The 22021-nt window shown below is 43.7% G+C and overlaps 1 protein-coding gene across 1 annotated transcript in view; it reads left to right on the top strand.

The window, feature by feature from the left end:
• The window catches only part of GALK2 (galactokinase 2), a 477779-nt gene that overhangs the window by 129197 nt on the left and 326561 nt on the right, over positions 1 to 22021 (top strand). The window contains exon 5 of the mRNA XM_077263708.1: positions 8659 to 8805. Within this exon, the coding sequence (XP_077119823.1) occupies positions 8659 to 8805 (147 nt within the window). The remainder of the gene's footprint in view (positions 1 to 8658; positions 8806 to 22021) is intronic.

Genomic DNA, 22021 nt, shown 5'->3' with positions numbered 1-22021 from the left:
AGGACTATCATAAACTTGAAAAACCTAAACAAATACCTAGAGGTTCAAGCGTTCAAGATGGAAACAATAAAGTAATCTATAAAAATGCTGTTTCCTCGGCGTTTCATGGTAGTCCTGGACCTGAAGGATGCCTACTATCACGTCCCTATCCACATAGATCACCAGAGGTTTCTCAGGATAGCAGTTCATATCAGGGGGATATTATGCCACTTTCAGGACTAGCCATAGCCCTGAGAATATTCACAAAACTAATCGCGGAGGTAATGGCTCATCTCAGAGAACAGGACACCCTGATTGTACCATATCTGTATGACTTTTTGGTGATAGGCTCCTCTCCCCAACACTGCAGCAATCAGCTGGAAACAGTAAGATGTTCTCTAGAGGAGCTGGGCTGGCTAATAAACTTAAAAAAGTCCAGATTGTTGCCTTCCCAGGTCCAAGAATACCTAGGTCTCACTCTGGACTCCATAAAGGAAGAATGCCGGCTTCCTGGGGAAAAAATACAGAAAATAACAGGGCTGGTGTCCAAGATACAAGCTCTCCCCTCCATAACTCTACGCCAGGCTATGTCCCTCTTGGGATCCATGACTTCATGCATACCTGCGGTCCAATGGGCTCAGCTCCATTCGAGACACCTCCAATGGCAAATTTTGTCAGAGGAGATCTCTCTGGGAGGGCGTTTAGAAGGTCGGTTGAGATTATCTCCACACACAACTCGGTCACTAATCTGGTGGATATCGCAAAAGAATCTTTCCCAGGGAGTCCCGTAGGTAACCCCAATCTCAAAAATACTGACAATGGATGCAAGCCCCAGTGGGTGGGGGGCTCATTTGGGCGACCTAGTAGCTCAAGGCACCTGGTCGGCGTCTCTAGCAAAAGAATCTTCCAATATGAAAGAACTTCTAGCGGTCAAATTCGCCCTGCTGGAATTCTTGGGGGCCCTTCACTCTCACCACGTCAGAGTCATGTGAGACAACAGGGTTGTAGTGGCATACCTAAATCACGAAGGGGGTACTCGCTCAAAATCTGATGGAAGTAACCGAGTCAATCTTTCAAATAGCCGAGTGCAACCTGCTATCCCTGACAAGTCTGCATATAAGGGGAGTGGACAATTACAAAGCGGACTTTCTGAGTCGCTCCAGTCTAAAACAATGGGAATGGGAGCTAAATCAGGCAGTATTCACCCAGATCACAGAAAAATGGGGGGTTCCCAACATAGACCTCTTTGCCAACAACATAAACAAAAAAGTAACCTCTTTTTGCTCCATAACTCCACTGGGGAATCCAGTGGCGTTGGATGCGTTCCTGATTCCATGGCTACATCAGCTGGCTTATGCATTTCCCCCATTTGCTCTGATTCCGGCAGTGCTGAGGAAGGTTCGGGAGGACGGGGCTCATGTAATCTTAATAGCCCCGTTCTGGCCGAAGAGACCTTGGTTCTCTTGGATGAGGAGAATGTCGATATCCGACCCGTGGGTACTCCCAGACCTTCCAAACTTACTCTCCCAGGGCCCGGTCCAACATCCACGAGTTACGAGCTTACACTTGACAGCTTGGCATTTGAGAGGAAGCTACTAGAAAGCAGAGGGTTCTCTCCAGGGCTGGTATCCACTCTTTTACAAAGTAGGAAACTGGTTACAACAAAACAATATGGGAATATATGGAAAAAATTCCTTTCATCAGGCACTAAAATAGGGGAATAGGTCCCTCTTAAATCCATATTAGAATTTTTACAAAACGGGTTGGAGATCGGTTTAGCCACGAGTATCCTAAAAGTCCAGGTGGCAGCATTGGGAGCCCTGTTTAATTATGATTTGGCAGGTAATCGGTGGGTTTCCAGGTTCATCAGGGCAGCAGGTAGATCAAGACCACTTCCAGTAAAAATCTCCCCTCAATGGGATTTAAATTTGGTCCTTAAAGCCCTGACTAAACCTCCCTTCGAACCCTTAGAGGATATCCCATTAAAATTCCTATCCCTCAAAACATCCCTGCTCGTCGCCCTCACATCTGCTCGTAGGATTAGCGACATACAGGCGCTATCTGCTAACCCTCCTTACACACAGTTTTTAGAGGACAGAGTCATTCTCAAAATAGACCCAGCATACCTCCCGAAGGTGGCATTCCAGTTCCACAGAACTCGAGATATCTCTCCCCTCCTTTTGTCCTAACCCTAAAAAGGAGGAGGAATCATTACATACACTAGATGTCAGGAGATGCCTCATGCAGTACATAGAAGCCACCAGAGAGAGTAGGGAGGATGCCTCTCTTTTTGTGTGCTTTCAGGGTCCCCGGAAGGGGAAAAAAGCCTCCAAAGCCACTCTGGCAAGATGGATCACGGATGCTATCAGCCTGTCATGCTCGTCAAGTGGAATGTCTGTTCCAGGGGATGTCAAGGCTCACTCAATGAGAGCAGTAGCAGCTTCTTGGGCGGAGAAGGCCGGAGCTTCAATTGACATTCAATTCAATGTAGAGCTGCTACCTGGTCATCACCTTCTACATTCTATAGGCACTATAGATTGGACCTTATCTCCTCTTCAGACCTTACCTTCGGTAAAAGGGTTCTGGAAGCGGTGGTCCCTCCCTGAATGTACAATCTATGCAAATCTCTCCGTGGTGCCGTCATGGGCGACAGAGAAAAATATAGTTCCTACCGATAACGGTATTTCTCTGAGCCCATGACGGCACCCGTACATTCCCTCCCTTCACTTATGGGTGTGCACACTAATATAGGGCCATAGGCTATTTTATGATAGGTCACGCGGTATCTCAATTAAGTTAAGTAATATTAAAACTAATAAGCTATTCCATATTCTCCCATCGTTTTCTAGTAAACAACTGATGCGGGAGAGTGGTACCGCCTTTTTATCAGTAGGTTTCCTGTCCTTGGTGGGCGGATCCCCTCTCTCCGTGGTGCCGTCATGGGCTCAGAGAAATACCATTATCGGTAAGAACTATATTTTTTTCTATTATTTTTAACCTTAGATCTTTTTACTATTGATGCTGCATAGGCAGCATCAATAGTAAAAGTTGGTCACACAGGGTTAATCGCAGCGTTAACGGTCTGCGTTACACCGCGGCATAACGCGGTCCGTTAACACTGCCATTAACCCTGTGTGAGCGCTGACTGGAGGGGAGTATGGAGCGGGCACTGACTGCGGGGAGTAAGGAGCGGCCATTTTGCCGCTGGACTGTGCCCGTCGCTGATTGGTCGTGGCTGTTTTGCCGCAACCAATCAGCGACTTGGGATTTCCGTGACAGACAGACAGAAAGACGGAAGTGACCCTTAGACAATTATATAGTAGATATGTTTATGTTATCAATTGTCTGATATTTGTATATTGCCAGCCTTTAGATACTTATTGATCTTATTCATTCTTTTAGGGTATGTCCAGTTCTTTCTCTTCCTTTTTAATCATTTTAAACATTGTCCTTTTGTCTTGTGCTGTTTTTAAATTTACAGTTTCTATATTTAAATACTAATAAAATTACTTCTATGATAAATTCAATACTGGTGTTTAGGTTATATATATTCTTGTTGTATTCATAGGCTATTAAGTCTTTTTACATTTTGGAATTTCCTTCTTAGGCTATGTCTTCACATAACATTGGGTATGCAGGGCATGCGGATGTATGCGGATGCGTCGTTTTGACGTTCCCGCCGACCACACGGGAACTAAACTTGTTGAGTCGGCGGGCATCCACATTCATCCGCATGTCCTGCGGTCCCAATGTTAAAGATAGGTACACAGGACACATGCAGAAGTAGGTGGACCTAAACGTAAGAAGTGCGGAGTGGGCAGAGCTTCAGGGAGGAAGTACACAGCCATCCGCAATGCCCCGGGTACACAAGTGTGAGCTTAGCCTAAGTGCAAAAACGCAGCAAAAACCTTTTTGCAGCATTTTTAGTGAAATAAAGCAGGTATAGCTGGATGTGAAATACATTTGTTTTTGCGATTTTCAAGTTTAAACCAAAATGTCTTGGTGTCTTCATGAGTCTGGCAGTTAGGATTAGTACAGTTTAATTCAATTAGTGATACATGTAAAATAAACGGCGCCCGACAAACTCAATGCACTGCCAGTGTCTTAAGTAAACTATGCCTGGCCAATTCAGCTCCCCCTGCTGTTTTTACGTTTGCAATTGTGTATTTTTTCATGAACTCATATGAACTTTTTTGTTCAGAATAGTCACTATTTTTCAGACATAAAAACCTTTTTCCACAAAATAATTGTATAAAATTGCCCTTTTTTCAAAATTGTTTTATGGTTTTACATAACATACGTCTTGCATTGGTGGCCTAATACCTTGCATTGTTCATTATTGTATGGTAGAACCAAAGCTGAACGTTGGGATCCAGAAAAACATAGCCAAAAATCAGCTAGAAAAGCAGCAAAAAAACCCCATTCTTTTTGTCTGCAACTTTTTTTTTACTGTCAAGAGATAAGGTTTTGTCTGCAGAAAAAAAGCAACTTGTGAACATAGCCTTGTGTAGGTTTTATTACATAGCAAAAACCAATTGACAGATTCCCTTTAACCCCTTCCTGACATGCACTGTATATATACTGCTCTGCGGGAACTGTGTTTCCGCCAAAACAAGAATATTTACGGCACCATGATCGCGTGGACTCACACTGAGTGCCGCTACGATCAAATGCCGTTGTTGGCTCTATATGAGAGCTGACACCCTGCAGCAATACCCACAATCGGTGCTAGCACTGATCACTGTCGTTTAACCCCTGTGATGCCGCTGTCAATAGTGCAGGCATTACAAAGGCAGGTAGCTTCCTATGTGCTCCCATTGGCACAACGTAATGCGATTGCGTTTTGCTAATGGTCTACATGGTGACCCTGACCCCAAAGATGGCAGTGGGGTCACCCAGGGACAGTGGCCTGTCAGCTCATGCTCAGAGCACGAGCAGACGCCTCCTCCTTGTATGCCAGACGCTGCTCTAATGCTCTGCAATGCAGAAGCATAGCAGAGTATTAGACCACCGATCTGTCAGTGGAAAGTTGATGTCCCATCCTGGGCCAATGTAAAAAAAAAAAAAAAAAAAGAGTTAATAAAAATTGTAAAATATATTTTGAAAATCACAAAATAAAGAACAAAAAAATGAAAAAATATTAATCCAATAAATACATTTACACTGTGTTCCAAATTATTATGCAAATAATATTTCCTCATATTTTCTCTAAATTACCTATCTGAATTGCAGTCATTGTTATTTTCCAGTCATCTACTATTCTAGTATAATTGCAATGTTTTGGAACAAACTGCCTATGAAAGCAGTACCAGAAAACGGATGATAGGTTGTAACAAAAGGAAAACTCTATGATTACCATCCTTAGATTTCGTGGATGCCATGTTCTGTTAGCCTTAGTGAGAGAACCCCATGTGGGTAACCCCTGTTGGAGAATTTGCGTTCCATCTCGGAAAGTCTAACTTCCCTGGTATTCCCATCAGAGACAATTCTATCTACCCGTTGGAATTGTGACTTGGGGATTTAATTCTTAATGGATGGGGGGTGGCAACTACTGAAATGTAAAAGACCATTTCGGTCTGTGGGTTTAGTGAATAAGTCAATGGCGAGAGTACCCTCCCTCTCCTTATAAATTAAAGTATCCAGGAAATTGATCCGTTCTGTGCTGTGTTGTATGGAAAATTTTAGTTCAGGCCAGATGTTGTTAATGTGACTGTCAAATAGTAGAAGTGATTCAATTGGTCCATCCCAGATGCAAAAGATATTGTCTATGTATCGCCGCCAGATTTTGCAGTGACCAATAAACAGAGGATGAGGGTAGACAAAATCTTCTTCAAAAGCTGCCATGTAGGCAATAGCGTACGGGGCGCTACGTTCGAACCCATTGCTGTGCCCTGTTGCTGGATGTAAAAGTTATCCTGGAACATAAAATAACTTTCTTTAAGTACCAGGTTTAAAAGATCAGCACAGAAATGTCGGATTTTACTGTCAATACCTGCTTCACTGAGGAGTCTATCCATTGCCACCAGCCCTTTCTCATGGGTTATGGACGTATACAAGCTGTTTACATCCCAGGTGATGAGAAAGGATGTAGTAGGTAAGGGGCCCAGCGATCTAATGACTCTGATGAATTCGTTAGTATCTAATAGGAAAGACCGCGTAGATTTAACCAATGGTGTAAGGATTTTTTCCAACACTATCGCCAATGGTGATAGAATGGAGTCAGTCAGTGACACAATGGACCGTCCTGGTGGTTTATACAGTCTTTTGTGTATCTTGGGTAAGATGTAAAATATTGGGGTGATAGGATCTGATTTGATGAGGAAATCACTCATTTTACTATCAATAGTACCTGCCTGTAGATGAAAATCTAGAACCGGCTTAATTTTTTGGGCTATCTGATTTAGGGGATTATGCGGTACTATTTTATAGACTGAAGTATCATTAAGCTGTCTAAACACCTCCTCTAAGTAATCAGTTTTATCCATAATCACAGTAGCCCCACCCTTTTCCGCTGGTTTTATTATCAGTGTTTTATCAGAAGATAACTGATCAAGAGATAATCTCTCAGACTGCGTGAGATTAGTTTGATAGTTAGTTTGGGGTGTCAATATGATCACTGCACCGGTAGATAATTCATTGAGAGGTGTAATTTGTAAAATAGGGTCACTTATGTGGGGACTCGGCTATTCTGGCCTATCCGGGGCTCTACCAATGTCACATGGCAACCTCAAACCAGTCCAGCAAAATCTGAACTCCAATATGACGGTTCTTCCCTTCTGATCCTTGCAGTGTGCCTCATAAGTAGTTTTTCTCCACATATGGGGTATTGGTGTACTCAGGAGAAATTAAACAACAAATTTTGTACTACATTTTCCCGTTAACCTTGTGAAAAAAAAAAATTGGGGCTAAAGAACATGTTTGTGTGAAAAATGTGATTTATTTTTTTTTCATAGCTTAACATTATAAACTGTGAAGCACCTGGGCGTTCAAGGTGCTTACCACACATTTAGTTGAATTCCTTGAGTGGTCTAGTTTAAAAAATGGGGGTCACTTGTGGAGGTTTTTTTAGGCACATGAGAGCCTCTACAAACGCGACATGACACCCATCAAAATCTGCGTTCCAAAACGTCACTCCATCCTTCTGAAACCTGGTGTGCGCCCAAACTGTAGTTTTCTTCTGCATATTGGGTATCAGCATACTCAGGTGAAATTGCACAACAAATTTTGTGGTCCACTTTCCCTTGTTAATGTTTTTAAAATATTAAAAAAAATTGTGCTAAAAGAACATTTTTGTGGGAAAAATTAGTTTTTTTTATTTTTGCGGATCAACATAATAAACTTATGCGAAGCACCTGGGGGTTCAAAGTGCTCAACACACAGTTAGATAAGTTCCTTGAGGGGTCTAGTTTCTAAATTGGGGTACTTATGGAGGTTTCCACTCTTTAGGCACATTAGGGGCTCTCCAAACGCGTCATGGTGTCCACTAATGATTCCTGCAAATTTTGCGTACAAAAAGTCAAATGGGGTTTTTTCCCTTCCATGCCCTGCCACGCACCAAAACTGTAGTTTTCCCCCACATATGGGATATCGGCTCAGGAGAAATTGCACAACAAATTTTGGGGTCCATTTTTTCCTCTTACTCTTGCGAAAATAAAAAAAATTGTGGTCTAAAGTTAAATTTTTGTGAAAAAAGTTAAATGTTCATTTTTACCTTTCACATTCCATTAATTCCTGTGAAGCACCTGAATAGTTAATAAACTTTTTGAAAGTGGTTTTGAACACCTTGAGGAGTCCAGGATTTAGAATGGTGTCACTTTTGGGTGTTTTCAGTCACATAGGTCCCTCAATGTCACTTCAAATGTAATATGGTCACTTAATAAATGGTTTTGTAAATTTTGCTGGAAAAATAAGACATTGGTGGTCAACTTTTAACCCTTCTAACGTCCTAACAAAATTGTGCTGATGTAAAGTAGACATATGGGAAATGTTATTTATTAACTATTTTGTGTAACGTAACTCTCTGGTTTAAGGGCATAAAAATGAAAAGTTTGAAAATTGCTACATTTTTACAAAATTTCTGATATTTTCACAAATAAATGCAAGACATATTGAACTAACTTTACCACTATCATGAAGTAAAGTATGTCACAAGAAAACTATCTCAGAATCGGTGGGATCTGTTGAAGCTTTCCAGTGTTATTACCACATAAAGTAACACTGGTTAGAATTGTAAAATTTGGCCTGATCAGGAAGGTAAATAGAGGCTTCGGGGTGAAGAGGTTAAAGAGATCATGACAGTGTTGTCCTACTGTAAGTGAAGTATGATACACTTAAAAGCACATGTACAACAAATAGTTTCCTGTGTTTCCCAGGAATGTGAGTATGTTTGACTATGTCTCTAAGGTTTGGTCCTATAGTATTCCTGCATCTTCACAGGTTTCGTATGAAACGCTCAAGAGTTATATTTCTATTGATTGCACACTATGATAGTTTTAGTGTTAATATATCAGAGAACATTTACAAAGTGTCTTGTATAAAAGTCTATCAAACTCCAGTCTTAGTTACCGTAATTGTGCTCCATTGTATTATCAGTTGCCGCTTGTATGCAGTTAGGGTCTTCTGTGTTCATTTTCTTGTTTTATTATTTTTTATGTTTTACATGAACTCTATATTTTCAAGGAGCACTTCAGTCTGGATGGACCTAAAGGGATGAATTGCATGGTGGATGGAACCATTCCCCCAAGTTCTGGCCTATCAAGTTCAAGTGCCCTGGTTTGTTGTGCAGGACTAGCCACCCTCAAGGCTAACGGAAAATATCTTTCCAAGGTACTGCTTAATGTATGTTGTTTTGTAGAGAATGCACAATAAATGAGTTTTGTACAGAGATATATAAATGAAACATTAACCTCTTCCTGACAACGGCAAATTTTGTTTGCATCTCTATTTTCTGAGTGAGACCCATGACATTTTTAAATTTCTGTTGAGCTGCATGAGCGGTTGCTTTTTTTCTGTTTTAGCGTTTGATGTTCAGGTTACCGTAATTAATTTTATATTTTGATTAAACTTTTGCTAATGCGGTGATTTTAAATATGATTTTTTTAATTTTTAAGGTGGGTGGTTCCATTTTTCATGTTTAATATGAAAAATTAAGGAAAATAGTTTGTTTTTTTAGCCTCAAACTACGATATTGCAGTTTATAACGAAAATGAAAGGATCCTATGAAGCTCTTGCACAGGCTGAGATTCACCAGAGGACCTAGATGGCCTTCAGCAGGCCCGGCAGCAATGGCAACACATCAGTACCCCGTGATTGTGTTGGCTATCCTGTCATTTAAATGCAGCTGTCTTTGATTGGCAATGACATTTAAGTGGTTAAACGCAGCAATTGGAGAAGCAGATGCCGGCTGTTTAACAAACGGTGTAAAAAAAAAAAGACAATTCCTAAATTGCTGTTTAAGATCACACTGTCTCTCAAAAATCATTATATAAAGCAATTAAAAACGGTTATGTAGCCCCAAATGGTACAAATATAAACTCATTCCACAAAAACAGCCCCCACTCAATTCTATCATCTTTCAACGTTACTAAGTTTAGTAGCTCAAAGGCACCCTAAAAGCAATATAATAAAATCCACTCTCCCAAAGACAAATTGGCCATCTTTTTTGAGCCTCACAATGTGCCCAAACCACAGTTAACATCCCCATTTATGGCATTGCTGAAGACTATCCTGCCATATTCTATGTGATCCTGTGTGCAGCAAGAAGCCCCTGGTGACAGGAGAAGGGGTATAGAACGCACAGTGACAGTGTGTGTTCTCGTCTACTGCAGTGTCAGTGAGTGCAGGGCTGATAATTCTATTCAGACACTCCTCCAAAGCAAGCACTGTCAATCAACATAAGGGGAAGCACAGGGGGTTGTAATTGAGGGTGCATTATGATGCACTGAACTCTTGGCCACGCCAGTGGTGCACCAAGGATCACGTGTGCCCACCAGCAATAACAAGGTGCATCTTTCTCTGGCAGTACTCTAATACTAAGATTTATCACACATGCCACTCCTGGACTCAATGCCTACAGATTTAAAGGACCACTAGGATCCAGCACCAATAAAAAAAACAGCTGCAAGCGCATGGGAGGAGTTCTTAGTCTAATATGGAGGCAGTCACCTCCTCTAAACTGACCAACACCCTTTAACAGAATAAAGCAAGTTTGAATGGGTCCAAAACTGCTATGACTCCATAATACCTAAACAAAAGAATACAGCAGAACTCTGTATGCTAAGCTTCACCTATTTCCTTTTTGTTGCAAAACAAAACATGTAAAAACTACACTACAAGCATTGGTTTTATAGGTGCCTCTTTTCCTATATGAATGTGTAAATGTTATAATTTTAGTTTTGTGAATGACATATGGCACTGAGTGCTAAGGCAACATTTTACTGGAAGAAACGTCATTTATAATGTCCCAATTTATAATGTCCCAATGGTATAAATTTTTGTGAAATATCTGTAGGTTCAGAATGGTGATAAAACCTGTCGATTAATTTCTTGAGGGGTGTGGTTTCTAAAATGGGGTTGCTTGTTGGGGGTTTCTGCTGGTTCAGCACTTCACTGTGATATAGCATTGGCCATTGTATTTGCGGTGTGCAAGTACCGTGCTTGGATACTTACCCCCCCCCCCAGTGGCTGCATACATTTTTTTTTATACAATAAATTTTAACACAGTGAAGTTTATCTTGTTTTAAAAATAAACGCTTACATAATTAATAATAAAAAAATAAAAACTGTAATCCATTCCCTTTAAAGAGAACCTTTTGATATTGGATTGCTGTAAATAGGATTCTTTATTATTTAACTTTTGAGAACGGTATTTTAGATGAGCATTTTTACGTATTCATCTTCTGTTTTATCTAAATTGCAGATTTGTATTTTCAGCCCTGTTGTTTTTAATTTACTTGTCATAAAAAGTTTGTTATGCTCTCTTTTCCCTTTAGCACTATTGTTTTGCTGCGAGTTGCTGAATGTTTTTGGCAGCTGTAAAACCGTGATTTAATATTCAGACAAGTATTGAAAAGTCTTTAAAAAAAAAAAAAAAAATCTTGAGTGGTCCAAAGTCAATTACAAGCTTGGAAAATGCTAAAGATCCAAGTGGATCTGGAAAGTTTTATTCATTTTTTTTTTTTTTTTTTTTTTAAAGTGAACATTGATAAGCGCCTAAGTTAGTAGGAGGAATGTAGGGAAAAGTATAGAGAACAGATTATTAGGTCTTGTCTGGGGCTGACATACTGAAGATCTATACATAAGATATGTGAGATTGGTGAGGGTTTGCCACCACCCAGGAATCAGCTGGAATCTGAATCGGCATGGACATTGCAAAACACATCAGCCCCAAACATCATTTTAGTGTCTGCTGTCTAGTACGCCAGCTTATCTTCCTTTAATTTGAATTGGAGCTACAACAGTCAGACTATCAATATGCTAATTCCTGACAAACACTTTACAGGTGTTTTCCCATCTTAAGGTACCTTCAGGGTATGTGCACAGGTCCGGATTTCTTGCAGAAATTTCCTGAAGAAAACCGGAAATTTTCTGCAAGAAATCCGCATTTTTTTTTTTGCGTTTTTTTTCCGTTTTTTTCGCGTTTTTTTTAGCATTCTGCAAACGTAATTAGCTTGCAGAATGCTAAAGTTTTCCAAGCGATCTGTAGCATCACTTGGAAAACTGACTGACAGGTTGGTCACACTTGTCAAACATACTGTTTGACAAGTGTGACCAACTTTTTACTATAGATGCAGCCTATGCAGCATCTATAGTAAAAGATAGAATGTTTAAAAATAATAAAAAAAATAAAAAAAATGGTTATACTCACCCAGACATCTCATCAGCGGCGTCCGTTCCTCTTCCTATAGCTAGTGTGTGCGCGCAGGACCTTCCATGACGTCGCGGTCATGTGAGCGGTCACGTGAGCGGTCACATGACCGCTCACGACCAATCACAAGACAGTGACGTCATCGGCAGGTCCTTCACCGCACAGCAGCTATAGGAACCGAAGCGGCAGCATGCAGCGGTGAGGCGGGAAGACATCGAGGGTGAGTATATCACTATTTTTTATTTTAATTCTTTTTTTTTACCAATTATATGGTGCCCAGTGCGTGGAGGAGAGTCTCCTCTCCTCCACCCTGGGTACCAACCGCACATAATCTGCTTACTTCCCGCATGGTGTGCACAGCCCCGTGCGGGAAGTAAGCAGATCAATGGACTCCTAGGTGTGCGGAATCCCCGCAATTCCGCATTTTTAATGAACATGTTGCTTTTTTTTTCCACGATGCGATTTTTTTGCGGAAAAAATCGCAACATTTGCACAAAAAATGCGGAATACACTGTAAATAATAGGAGGCATATGTTAGCGTTTTTTTTCGCGTTTTTATCACGTTTTTATAGCGAAAAAACACGAACAAAACGCCAAAAATCCTGAACGTGTGCACATGGCCTCACACTAAACGATATCGCTAGCGATCCGTGACGTTGCAGCGTCCTGGCTAGCGATATCGTTTAGTTTGACACGCAGCAGCGATCAGGATCCTGCTGTGATATCGCTGGTCGTTGAGCAAAGTTCAGAACTTTATTTGGTCGTCAGACCGGCGTGTATCGTCGTGTTTGACACCAAAAGCAACGATACCAGCGATTTTTTTACACTGGTAACCAGGGTAAACATCGGGTTACTAAGCGCAGGGCTGCGCTTAGTAACCCGATGTTTACCCTGGTTACCAGTGTAAAATGTGAAAAAAACAAACAGTACATACTCACCTTCGCGTCCCCCGGCGTCCGCTTCCCACACTGACTGAGCGTCGTAAAGTGAAAGTACAGCACAGCGGTGACGTCACCGCTCTGCTGTTAGGGCCGGCGCTCAGTCAGTGCAGGAAGCGGACGCCGGGGGATGCGAATGTAAGTATGTAGTGTTTGTTTTTTTTACATTTTACGCTGGTAACCAGGGTAAACATCGGGTTACTAAGCGCGGGGACCTCGGCATCGTTGATCGCTGGAGAGCTGTCTGTGTGACAGCTCTCCAGCGATCAAACAGCGACGCTGCAGCGATCGGCATCGTTGTCGCTATCGCTGCAGCGTCGCTTAATGTGAAGGTACCTTTACCTACAAAGTTCTGATAGGTGCGAACCAGCTGCAAACCTCACTTGTCAGGACAGTGGACATCTGCAGTCTAGGGAGTCCTAAGCAGCCCTTAGACAAATTGAAGAAAAAGCCTACCTATCTGATACTTTTATAAAGATTATTATTATAGAGCCTTGCCAAAACAGGTCCAAGTAACATCAGCTTCTGCAAACTACAGATGCAGCAATTTTATGTGCTTAACTTTGTGTGACTATATAGTTTGTAGATTTATTGATATTGGTGTGGAGCATTTCTGATACTAATGAATCCATTCTATAAAGTGGTTATTAATCTAGGAATGTAGCATAAGGAGAAGTTTTAAGCCTTCATTCACATACTTGGATTATTTGGACGGTCATTTCTAAGCCAGATATGGTCCTAGAAGAAGGTTATAAGATAAACACTATTTTATGCATTCTTGAAATCATGTACTTTAGACAACAATTTGTAATACCTTTAAATTAGTTTTTAATTTATATTTTTTTTCATAAATATTGAAATGAAAAAAAACAAAAAACTACTTTTTATTTACACCTTTCACTTGTATCCAAAGTTTATTTGACCGGTTACCAGGATTATAGAGCTACTAAATACTTATACCTTTATTTATAAAATATATATATATATATTGTAAGGGATCGGCTCTGTGGTAGACGCTGGGTCAGATTTGGGACGTACTGTACTTTTCGCTTTGTAAGATGCACTTTTTTTCCCCCAAAGTTGGGGGAAAAATGGGGGGTGCGTCTTGCAAAGCAAACATGCCTTACCGATACAGTTGGTTTAGGCCGCAGACTGGAATGAGGGGGTGTCCGGGTGCCCGGCAGTTGCTGGCCTCTGATGTGGGTGTCTCATGTGCCCAGTGGTGCTGTGTGGGTGTCCGGCGCTGCCCAGGGCTCTGCCGACATTTTGCGACAGGCCAGAGCCCCCCATAATTCCACAGTTCCCTGTGCGTGTGGGGTGGACTCCTGGAATATGGCCGCCGTCGGGGGCGGCGCATGCGCAGATGTGACCGCGGGACCAAGATCTCGAGAGATGAGATTTCAACGCTGAGGGAACCGCGGAATTACCGGGGCTCTGGCCTGTAGCAAAATGTCGTCACCCACGCAGCAACCGCCGGGCACCCGGAGACACCCTGCAGTGGCACCGGACATGCACCAGCACAAGACCCACGCACCATCATGCCTCACATCGGAGCTCCCCCTCTTCCTAGCCTGCGGCCTGCAGCATCACCCAACTCCTGCCTCCTACAGCAACAACCCTGGGACCCCGCTTCACCGCACCTACAACCCCCGGTAAGACACATTTTTTAATTAGGCAATATACTACGTAACTGGGCAATATACTACGTGGCTGTGCAATATACTACGTAACTGGACAATATACTACGTGGCTGGGCAATATACTACGTGACTGGGCAATATACTACGTGGCTGGGCAATATACTACGTGACTGGGCAATATACTACGTGGCTGTGCAATATACTACGTAACTGGACAATATACTACGTCACTGGGCAATATACTAGCAATATACTATGTCACTGGGCAATATACTACGTCACTGGGCAATATACTACGTGGACATGCATATTCTAGATCACCCGATGCGTTAGAATCGGGCCACCATCTAGTGGATTATAAGAAGCACCACTATTTAATTTAAAAATATTTTTTTCTTATTTTTCTCCTCAAAATTTGGGGTGCGTCTTATAATCCTGAGCATCTTATAATCCAAAAAATACGGTAGTTCGTTGATTAAAAATAACAGACAATAACAAGTCTATATAAAACATGGGCTCAGACGTTTAAATGTGAGTCTTTTCCTCTCAGACTCCAACAGAGTCTGTGCAGCACATGCAAGGCTTCCTCACCTTGCAAAACACACAGACCAAGTGAGACAGCCCCAGCTACCTTTAATCAGACCATCCAATACCTGGACTGGAGGTAAGTGAGCAGCCGATCCCACCCAGTTCTTTCAGCTGCTCGTAAAACCCAAGTGGCGACACTCACAGCAATCTGACAACGACAACCACACAGGTCTGGTGCAGTGGATGGCGATTCCACCTGCGACTGTTGCGGGCACATGTCAGCTGTATAGATCAGCTGTCATGTGCCTGGAAAGGTGCTGGCTCAGCGCCAGAGCCCACAGCAAGCAGGGGGAGTCTGACATATGCATACTATTATGGCACATGTCGGAAAGGGGTTACTGGTGTTGCAGCCTCTGTGGCCTGTCAGAAAAGGTGTATACACTGACAGACCAAGTGACACTTATATTGCACACAATTGGACTTTTGCTAAGCATGTGACTTATGAAGTTAATTGCTTGCACCAGAAATTTTTAAAGGCTTCTTAGAAAAAGGGGAGAATACATATTGTGACAGGGTCACTGGCTCGATATGTGAGGGGAGACATGTGTCACGGAGACTGCTTTCCTCCGTGATCTAGAAACCAATAAGTTTCCTTTCAGCATGGTATGCACTGAAGGAGTTAAACTGCCATGTTATGGGTGAGTTTTTAGGTGACTAGGTAAGAGATGGGCGGGATGCCTACTCACCATATCTCCACCTCAAGGGTGTGGCTAGGTAACTAAATGACCAGCCAGTGTTTTTTCTCTGTTCTATGTTGTGTATAGGCAAGCAAGTCTTGGCTGACACTCCTGAGAGAGCTGCCATATGTGTTGGCCCAGGAGTGCTGGGCAGGACTGTTTATGAACTTTGTTTCATTTTGAGCCAGAAAGGCTGTTTTTCTGTGACCATTTTGTGGTTTGTGATATAATAAACCACCCAGAGACTTTAACCCACATTTGCCTGTGTCTACTTCGGGGAGCAGCTAAGTGAGCCGACCTGCCACAAGTGGTGTTTTGGATGCGGGCAAACGTTCCAGGAACACGTGTAGCAGTAGTGGACAAATAGTATGTCTTGGGGTTAAGACAGCTACAGAGATGGTACAGCAGTCAGACAAAATTGACGAGCTACTTAAGCACCTGATACTGAGCCAGCAGCAACAGCATCAGGTACAGCAAGAGACAAGCTCCTAATGCAACAAATACAGCAGCAGCAAAGGCAGATGGAACTGCTGATGGGAGAAGTCCGCAGCAGAGAAACCGCCCCACCCCCACATCAAGGTGACGACTCTTGCGTCTGGAAAGCGGTAAGACTAACCATGCAAAAGATGACCCCAGGGGATGATATAGAGGCCTTTTTGACTGTTTTTGAACGTGTTGCAGAGCGGGAGAGGCTGCCTCCGGAGCAGTGGGTGAAGGTACTGGCTCCCTATCTGACAGGTGAACCCCAGAAAGCCTATTTTGACTTGGCCTTTCAGGATGCCCGGGAATATGCCAAGTTGAAAATGGAGATATTGACATGCTCAGGGGTCACAATGTCTGTCAGCGCCCAAAGAGTTCATCACTGGGCGTATTGTGGTGACGAACCTCTTTGCTCACAAATGTTTGACTTGTTGCATTTGGTCCAGAAATGGCTGCAGCCAGAGTCCTCCAATCCAGCCCAGATGGTCAACTGGGTCGTCATGGACCGATGTATTCACTCTCCACAGGCCGGTGCAGACCTGGGTTGCCCAAGGAGACCCCTAGAATTTGGATGACCTGATGGGCCTCGTAGAAAGGTTCCTGGTGGCCGAGAAGTCCCTGAGGAAGCCAGGGGGTAGTACATCTACATATTGGGATACCCAGCGGGAGCCCGAGTCCCAAAAAAGGGGTAACAGAGCCACCACTGGGGGGGAGCCTAAGGTCTCAAGGAGCCACTGAGGGGCTACCAAAGGCTGCTGCTAAAGACCTGATCTGCAGGCGGTGTCATAGTCCTGGACACATAGCATTCCATTGTCCTATGTCTGCCGAGCAGATGGATTGCAGCTTGGGCGGGCACTGCTCGTATTATGCCTACCCAGCTTGCAGTGTGGACTATCAGCCCAGAGAGGTGCTGCAGTCATGTCCTGTGACCGTAAACAGAGTACTGGTGTCAGGACTCTTGGTCTCCTGGAATTGTTGACTCTGATAAGGGCCACGCTTCCCCACCAGTTGATCACAGGGAAACATGTGGGAAGCGCTGTATCCACGGGGATGGCAAAAACTACCCTGTTGCAAGAGTGTTAATTAAAATGAGCCGTGGTACGGAGTTTCATGAAGTCTTAGTAGTCAGACTTGCTGCACCCCATGATAATTGGGCGGGACTTTAGCCTGTTCTGGGACTTGTGTGGAAAATCAGGGGTGTTCAATGTCTCAGGTAGGAGCCAGCGCATCCCTGCTGAATCCCCATTGCAGTCAGAGGTAGAGGAGTTCCCCTTGTGTGTCCTAGCTGGTGATGAGGACAAGTCGGTGATCAGGGAGGCCAAGCTTCCTGAGCTGGGGTTTTCTGGTGAAGATTTTCCCTTCCCCCATGACGGCACACCTGAGAGAGGGGATCCGCCCAGCCAGGACAGGAAACCCTACTGAAAATATAAGGGTGGTACCTCTGTCGCTTCAGTTGGGTTTCCTGACCTGACAGGGACCCTCGTGCTGAACATGGCGGAAGTTTCCATTTACCCAGGTCCTGTCCCGGCGTGGAAGAACAGGCAGCGCCTGTGCGTCGGTGTTCGGGAGTCTGGAAGCGCCATCCGCAGGTCCTCCGGGTCTCTGCGTCCGAGCGGGCGTTGTTGCAGCACGGTCGGATATTCCAGCTCCTTCCGTGTCTGCCACAGCACCCTCCTCCCTCTGCCAGCACCCAGGTGCGGCAGCCGCTTCCGGGTCGCCCGTCTGACGTCATGCGCAAGGCACGCTGGGAATGGGTGTGCCCGCGTGACGTCGGGGGCGGGCGCCGGATCCAAGATGGCGGCGCCCATGAAGAAACGTCGGACGGTGGAAAGGGACTCCGGCGGCGCGGCAGAGGAGGGGAGGGGCCACTATTGGGCACCGGAGGAGGCGGGGAGGGGGAGTGCAGTGGTCCCCCCATTAAAGGGTGCTTGACCACAGAAGACGCGCTCATGTCCTAAAACTTCAGCATGGAAGTGGGACAACAGGAGCAGCAGCAGCAGCCGCCGCCATCACAGCTGCAGCAGCGTCAGAAGCTCTTGCCAGATGCCTTGCCGAGCCACCAGCACAGGAGCAGCCGCTCAAGTGGTAGGAGCAGCAGCCGTCCTGTCCGGCAAGACTCTTCAGCGTCCAGAAAGGTCACTGCACGTGCATCTGTCCAGCCTCCAAAACCGGTACCCTTGACTGTCGGCGGTGGTGAGTGATCTACGTGAATGTCACCCTTATGGTAACAGGGTCCATTTTTTCTGTTTGATCACTAGGGGTTGAGGAAATCTAGCGGCAAAACAAAGAACCGTGAATATGCCCTTTGTAAATCCCCGCTTGCAGTTCAGTGGCAGAAGGACGTCTGCTCTGACTGCATTTATAAAACCATACAGGATGAGACCCCTAATTTCGCCACTAGCCTTAAAGCCATAATACAGGCAGAGATAAAAAAAACTCCTTAAAACTGACCCTTAAAGAAGCAGGGAGGAAAAGCCGTAAGGTGTCTACGGATTTGGAGGCCTCTCAGAAACAGGAGAGTCAAAAATCATCCCAGTCTCCCTCTACCTCCTCCGCCTCTATCCAGTCCTCAGATTCCTCCTCAGATAGTGATACAGGGGGTCGTCCATGTTTCCCAACTGAGGATGTAGAAAAATTAGTCAAAGCGGTCAGAACTGTAAAGGGTCTTAAAGAGGAAAAGACACCTAGGTCACTTGAGGATGTCATGTTTGGCGGTTTAGAGGAAAAAAGAAAACGGACATTTCCGGTCAATGCAAAAATTAAAGCATTGATTGAAAAAGAATGGAAAAAACCCGAAAAAATGGGTACCTTACCTTCTTCATCAAAAAGGAGATATCCTTTTGAAGAAAAAGACTCCGAATCCTGGGAGAAAATCCCTAAAATTGACGGTGCGGTAGCCAAATCTTTGAAAAAATCGTCCCTTCCATTAGAAGATTCAGGTGTCCTAAAAGATCCACTGGACAAAAAAGCAGATGGGTTTTTGAAACACATCTGGGAAGCCGCGGCAGGGGGCTTGAAACCAGCTATAGCTGGGACATGTACAGCTCACGTTCTTATGGTCTGGTTACAGCAGATAGAAGACCAGCTAAGGGATAAAGTTCTTAGGAATGACATTCTTGCAAACATATCCCTAGTTCAAGGGGCAGCAGCTTTTTTGGCAGATTCCTCCGTGGACTCTGCAAGATGAACAGCTAGAGCAGCGGGCCTGTCCAATGCGGCCAGGAGAGCCCTATGGCTTAAAGGTTGTCCTGGAGATTTGCCTTCCAAACATAAGCTATGCACCAACCCATGCGACGGTCAACTCCTCTTTGGGAAAAAGTTAGAACAGATCTTGAAACAGGCAGGAGACAAAAAGGAAGCCTTTCCAACCTTCCCTAAAGATCCTAAAAAGCCTTTTTTTCGGAGAAGATTTAACAGAGGCCGACCTCCAGGAGATAGGAGAAATTGGGACTTCAAAGATAAAAGGAGATCGGGCTATATGTTCAAAGGGCCCTCTACATCAGCAAAAAAGTCCCCCAATGACATTACATCAGAGGTTGGAGGAAGACTCTCCCTCTTCTATCCAACCTGGATAAACATCTCCCCGAGCACCTGGGTTTTAAATATTTTAAAAGACGGCCTAAAAATAAAATTTATCCGTCCACCCAGGCACAATTTTGTAATAACTCCCCGGAGAAAAGCCCGGTAGGAACAATTCGCTCTAGAAACAGAAGTCCTCGGACCGATTAAAAAAAAAGTCTTGCAAGAAGTCCCGGTTCAGGAGGTAGGAAGGGGGTTTTACTCTCCCCTCTTTCTAATACAAAAACCCGATGGCTCTTGGAGGACCATAATCAACCTAAGAAAACTCAACCATTCAATAGACAACTACTCCTTCAAGATGGAGTCCATCAATACAACCATTAAACTTCTGTTTCCTCACTGCTTCATGGCAGTAATAGACTTAAAAGAGGCATATTACCATATTCCAATACATCGCGAATACTGGAGATACTTGAGAGTGGCACTCTACATACAAAACCAAGTGAAACATTACCAATATACAGCCCTTCCATTCAGCCTATCTACAGTCCCAGGGTCTTCACCAAGTTGATGGCAGAGGTAATGTCATACCTCCGTTCCCGGAATGTCGTGATTGTCCCATACTTGGACGATTTTCTTGTGATAGGGAAGACAGAGGCCGATTGCTCCCATCAGATAACGGTAGTGACATCAACTCTAATAGAGCTGGGTTGGATAATAAATGTCCCCAAATCAAAGTTAGTTCCAGTAAAGGTGCAGTTCTTCCTGGGTGTGATACTAGATTCAAAATGTCAGCTCTGCCTCCTCCCGGAGAACAAAGTAGCCAAAATAATGAACTTGACCACTTTAGCAATACATCAACCAGCGATGACCTTAAGAAAAGCGATGTCCCTACTAGGCTCATTAACATCCTGCATTCTGGCCGTAGGATGGGCACAGTTCCACCTGAGACAACTGCAATGGGAAGTTCTGTCAGCTCAAAGACTGTTAAAAGGGCATTTGGAAGGAAATCTATGTCTTCATCAGGATGTAAGAAATTCCTTAATTTGGTGGACCATAGAGGAACAGCTCACTATAGGAGTCCAGTGGCAGAAACCGGTCGAGGACATCATCACGACCGATGCAAGCGGTTTAGGTTGGGGAGCTCACTTAAGATCCCATTCAGTTCAAGGAACTTGGTCCTCCCAAGAAAGGAGCTATGGCTCGAACGTAAAAGAACTATGGGCAGTAGAAAAGTCCTTGAAACATTTTCTTCCCCTGCTCCAGGGCCGCCATGCTTGAATCATGACGGACAATCGAGCAGTGGTGGCCTATATCAATCACCAGGGGGGGGGACGAGGTCTTGGAACCTCATGGAGGTGTCAAACTTACTATTTCATTGGGCAGAACAACACCTGTCTTCCATATCAGCACTACACATAAGAGGTGTAGAAAACTCACAGGCAGACTTTCTGAGTCCCAGAATTCTGAGACAGGGGGAATGGTCCCAGAATCCCGAGGTGTTCCAACGAATAATACAGGCCTGGGGTACACCAGAGATAGACTTGTTTGCCACCTCACACAACAAAAAAGTGAAAAGATTTTGCTCACTGAACCCAAAGGAACATCGTTTCGCAGTAAATGCCCTACTAATACCATGGAAATTCTCTCTGGCTTACGCATTTCCCCCGATAGTGATGATTCCAACAGTAGTCCGGAAGATCAGAGAAGACCGAGCAAAAATAATACTCATAGCTCCATTCTGGCCAAGAAGGCCATGGTTCGCCCTTCTAAGGCAGATGTCATTAACCCCTTCATGACCCAACCTATTTTGGCCTTAATGACCTTGCCGTTTTTTGCAATTCTGACCAGTGTCCCTTTATGAGGTAATAACTCAGGAACGCTTCAACAGATCCTAGCGATTCTGAGATTGTTTTTTCGTGACATATTGGGCTTCATGATAGTGGTAAATTTAGGTCGATAATTTGTGAGTTTATTTGTGAAAAAAACGGAAATTTGGCAAAAATTTTGAAAATTTTGCAATTTTCACATTTTTAATTTTTATTTTGTTAAACCAGAGAGTTATGTGACACAAAATAGTTAATAAATAACATTTCCCACATGTCTACTTTACATCAGCACAATTTTGGAAACAATTTTTTTTTTTGCTAGGAAGTTATAAGGGTTAAAATTTGACCAGTGATTTCTCATTTTTACAACAAAATTTACAAAACCATTTTTTTTAGGGACCACCTCACATTTGAAGTCAGTTTGAGGGTTCTATATGGCTGAAAATACCCAAAAGTGACACCATTCTAAAAACTGCACCCCTCAAGGTGCTCAAAACCACATTCA

Source organism: Ranitomeya variabilis, chromosome 5 (genome assembly GCF_051348905.1).
Source record: "Ranitomeya variabilis isolate aRanVar5 chromosome 5, aRanVar5.hap1, whole genome shotgun sequence".
Taxonomy (NCBI): Eukaryota; Metazoa; Chordata; class Amphibia; order Anura; family Dendrobatidae; genus Ranitomeya; species Ranitomeya variabilis.
This window is presented reverse-complemented; position numbering and strand designations above follow the sequence as displayed.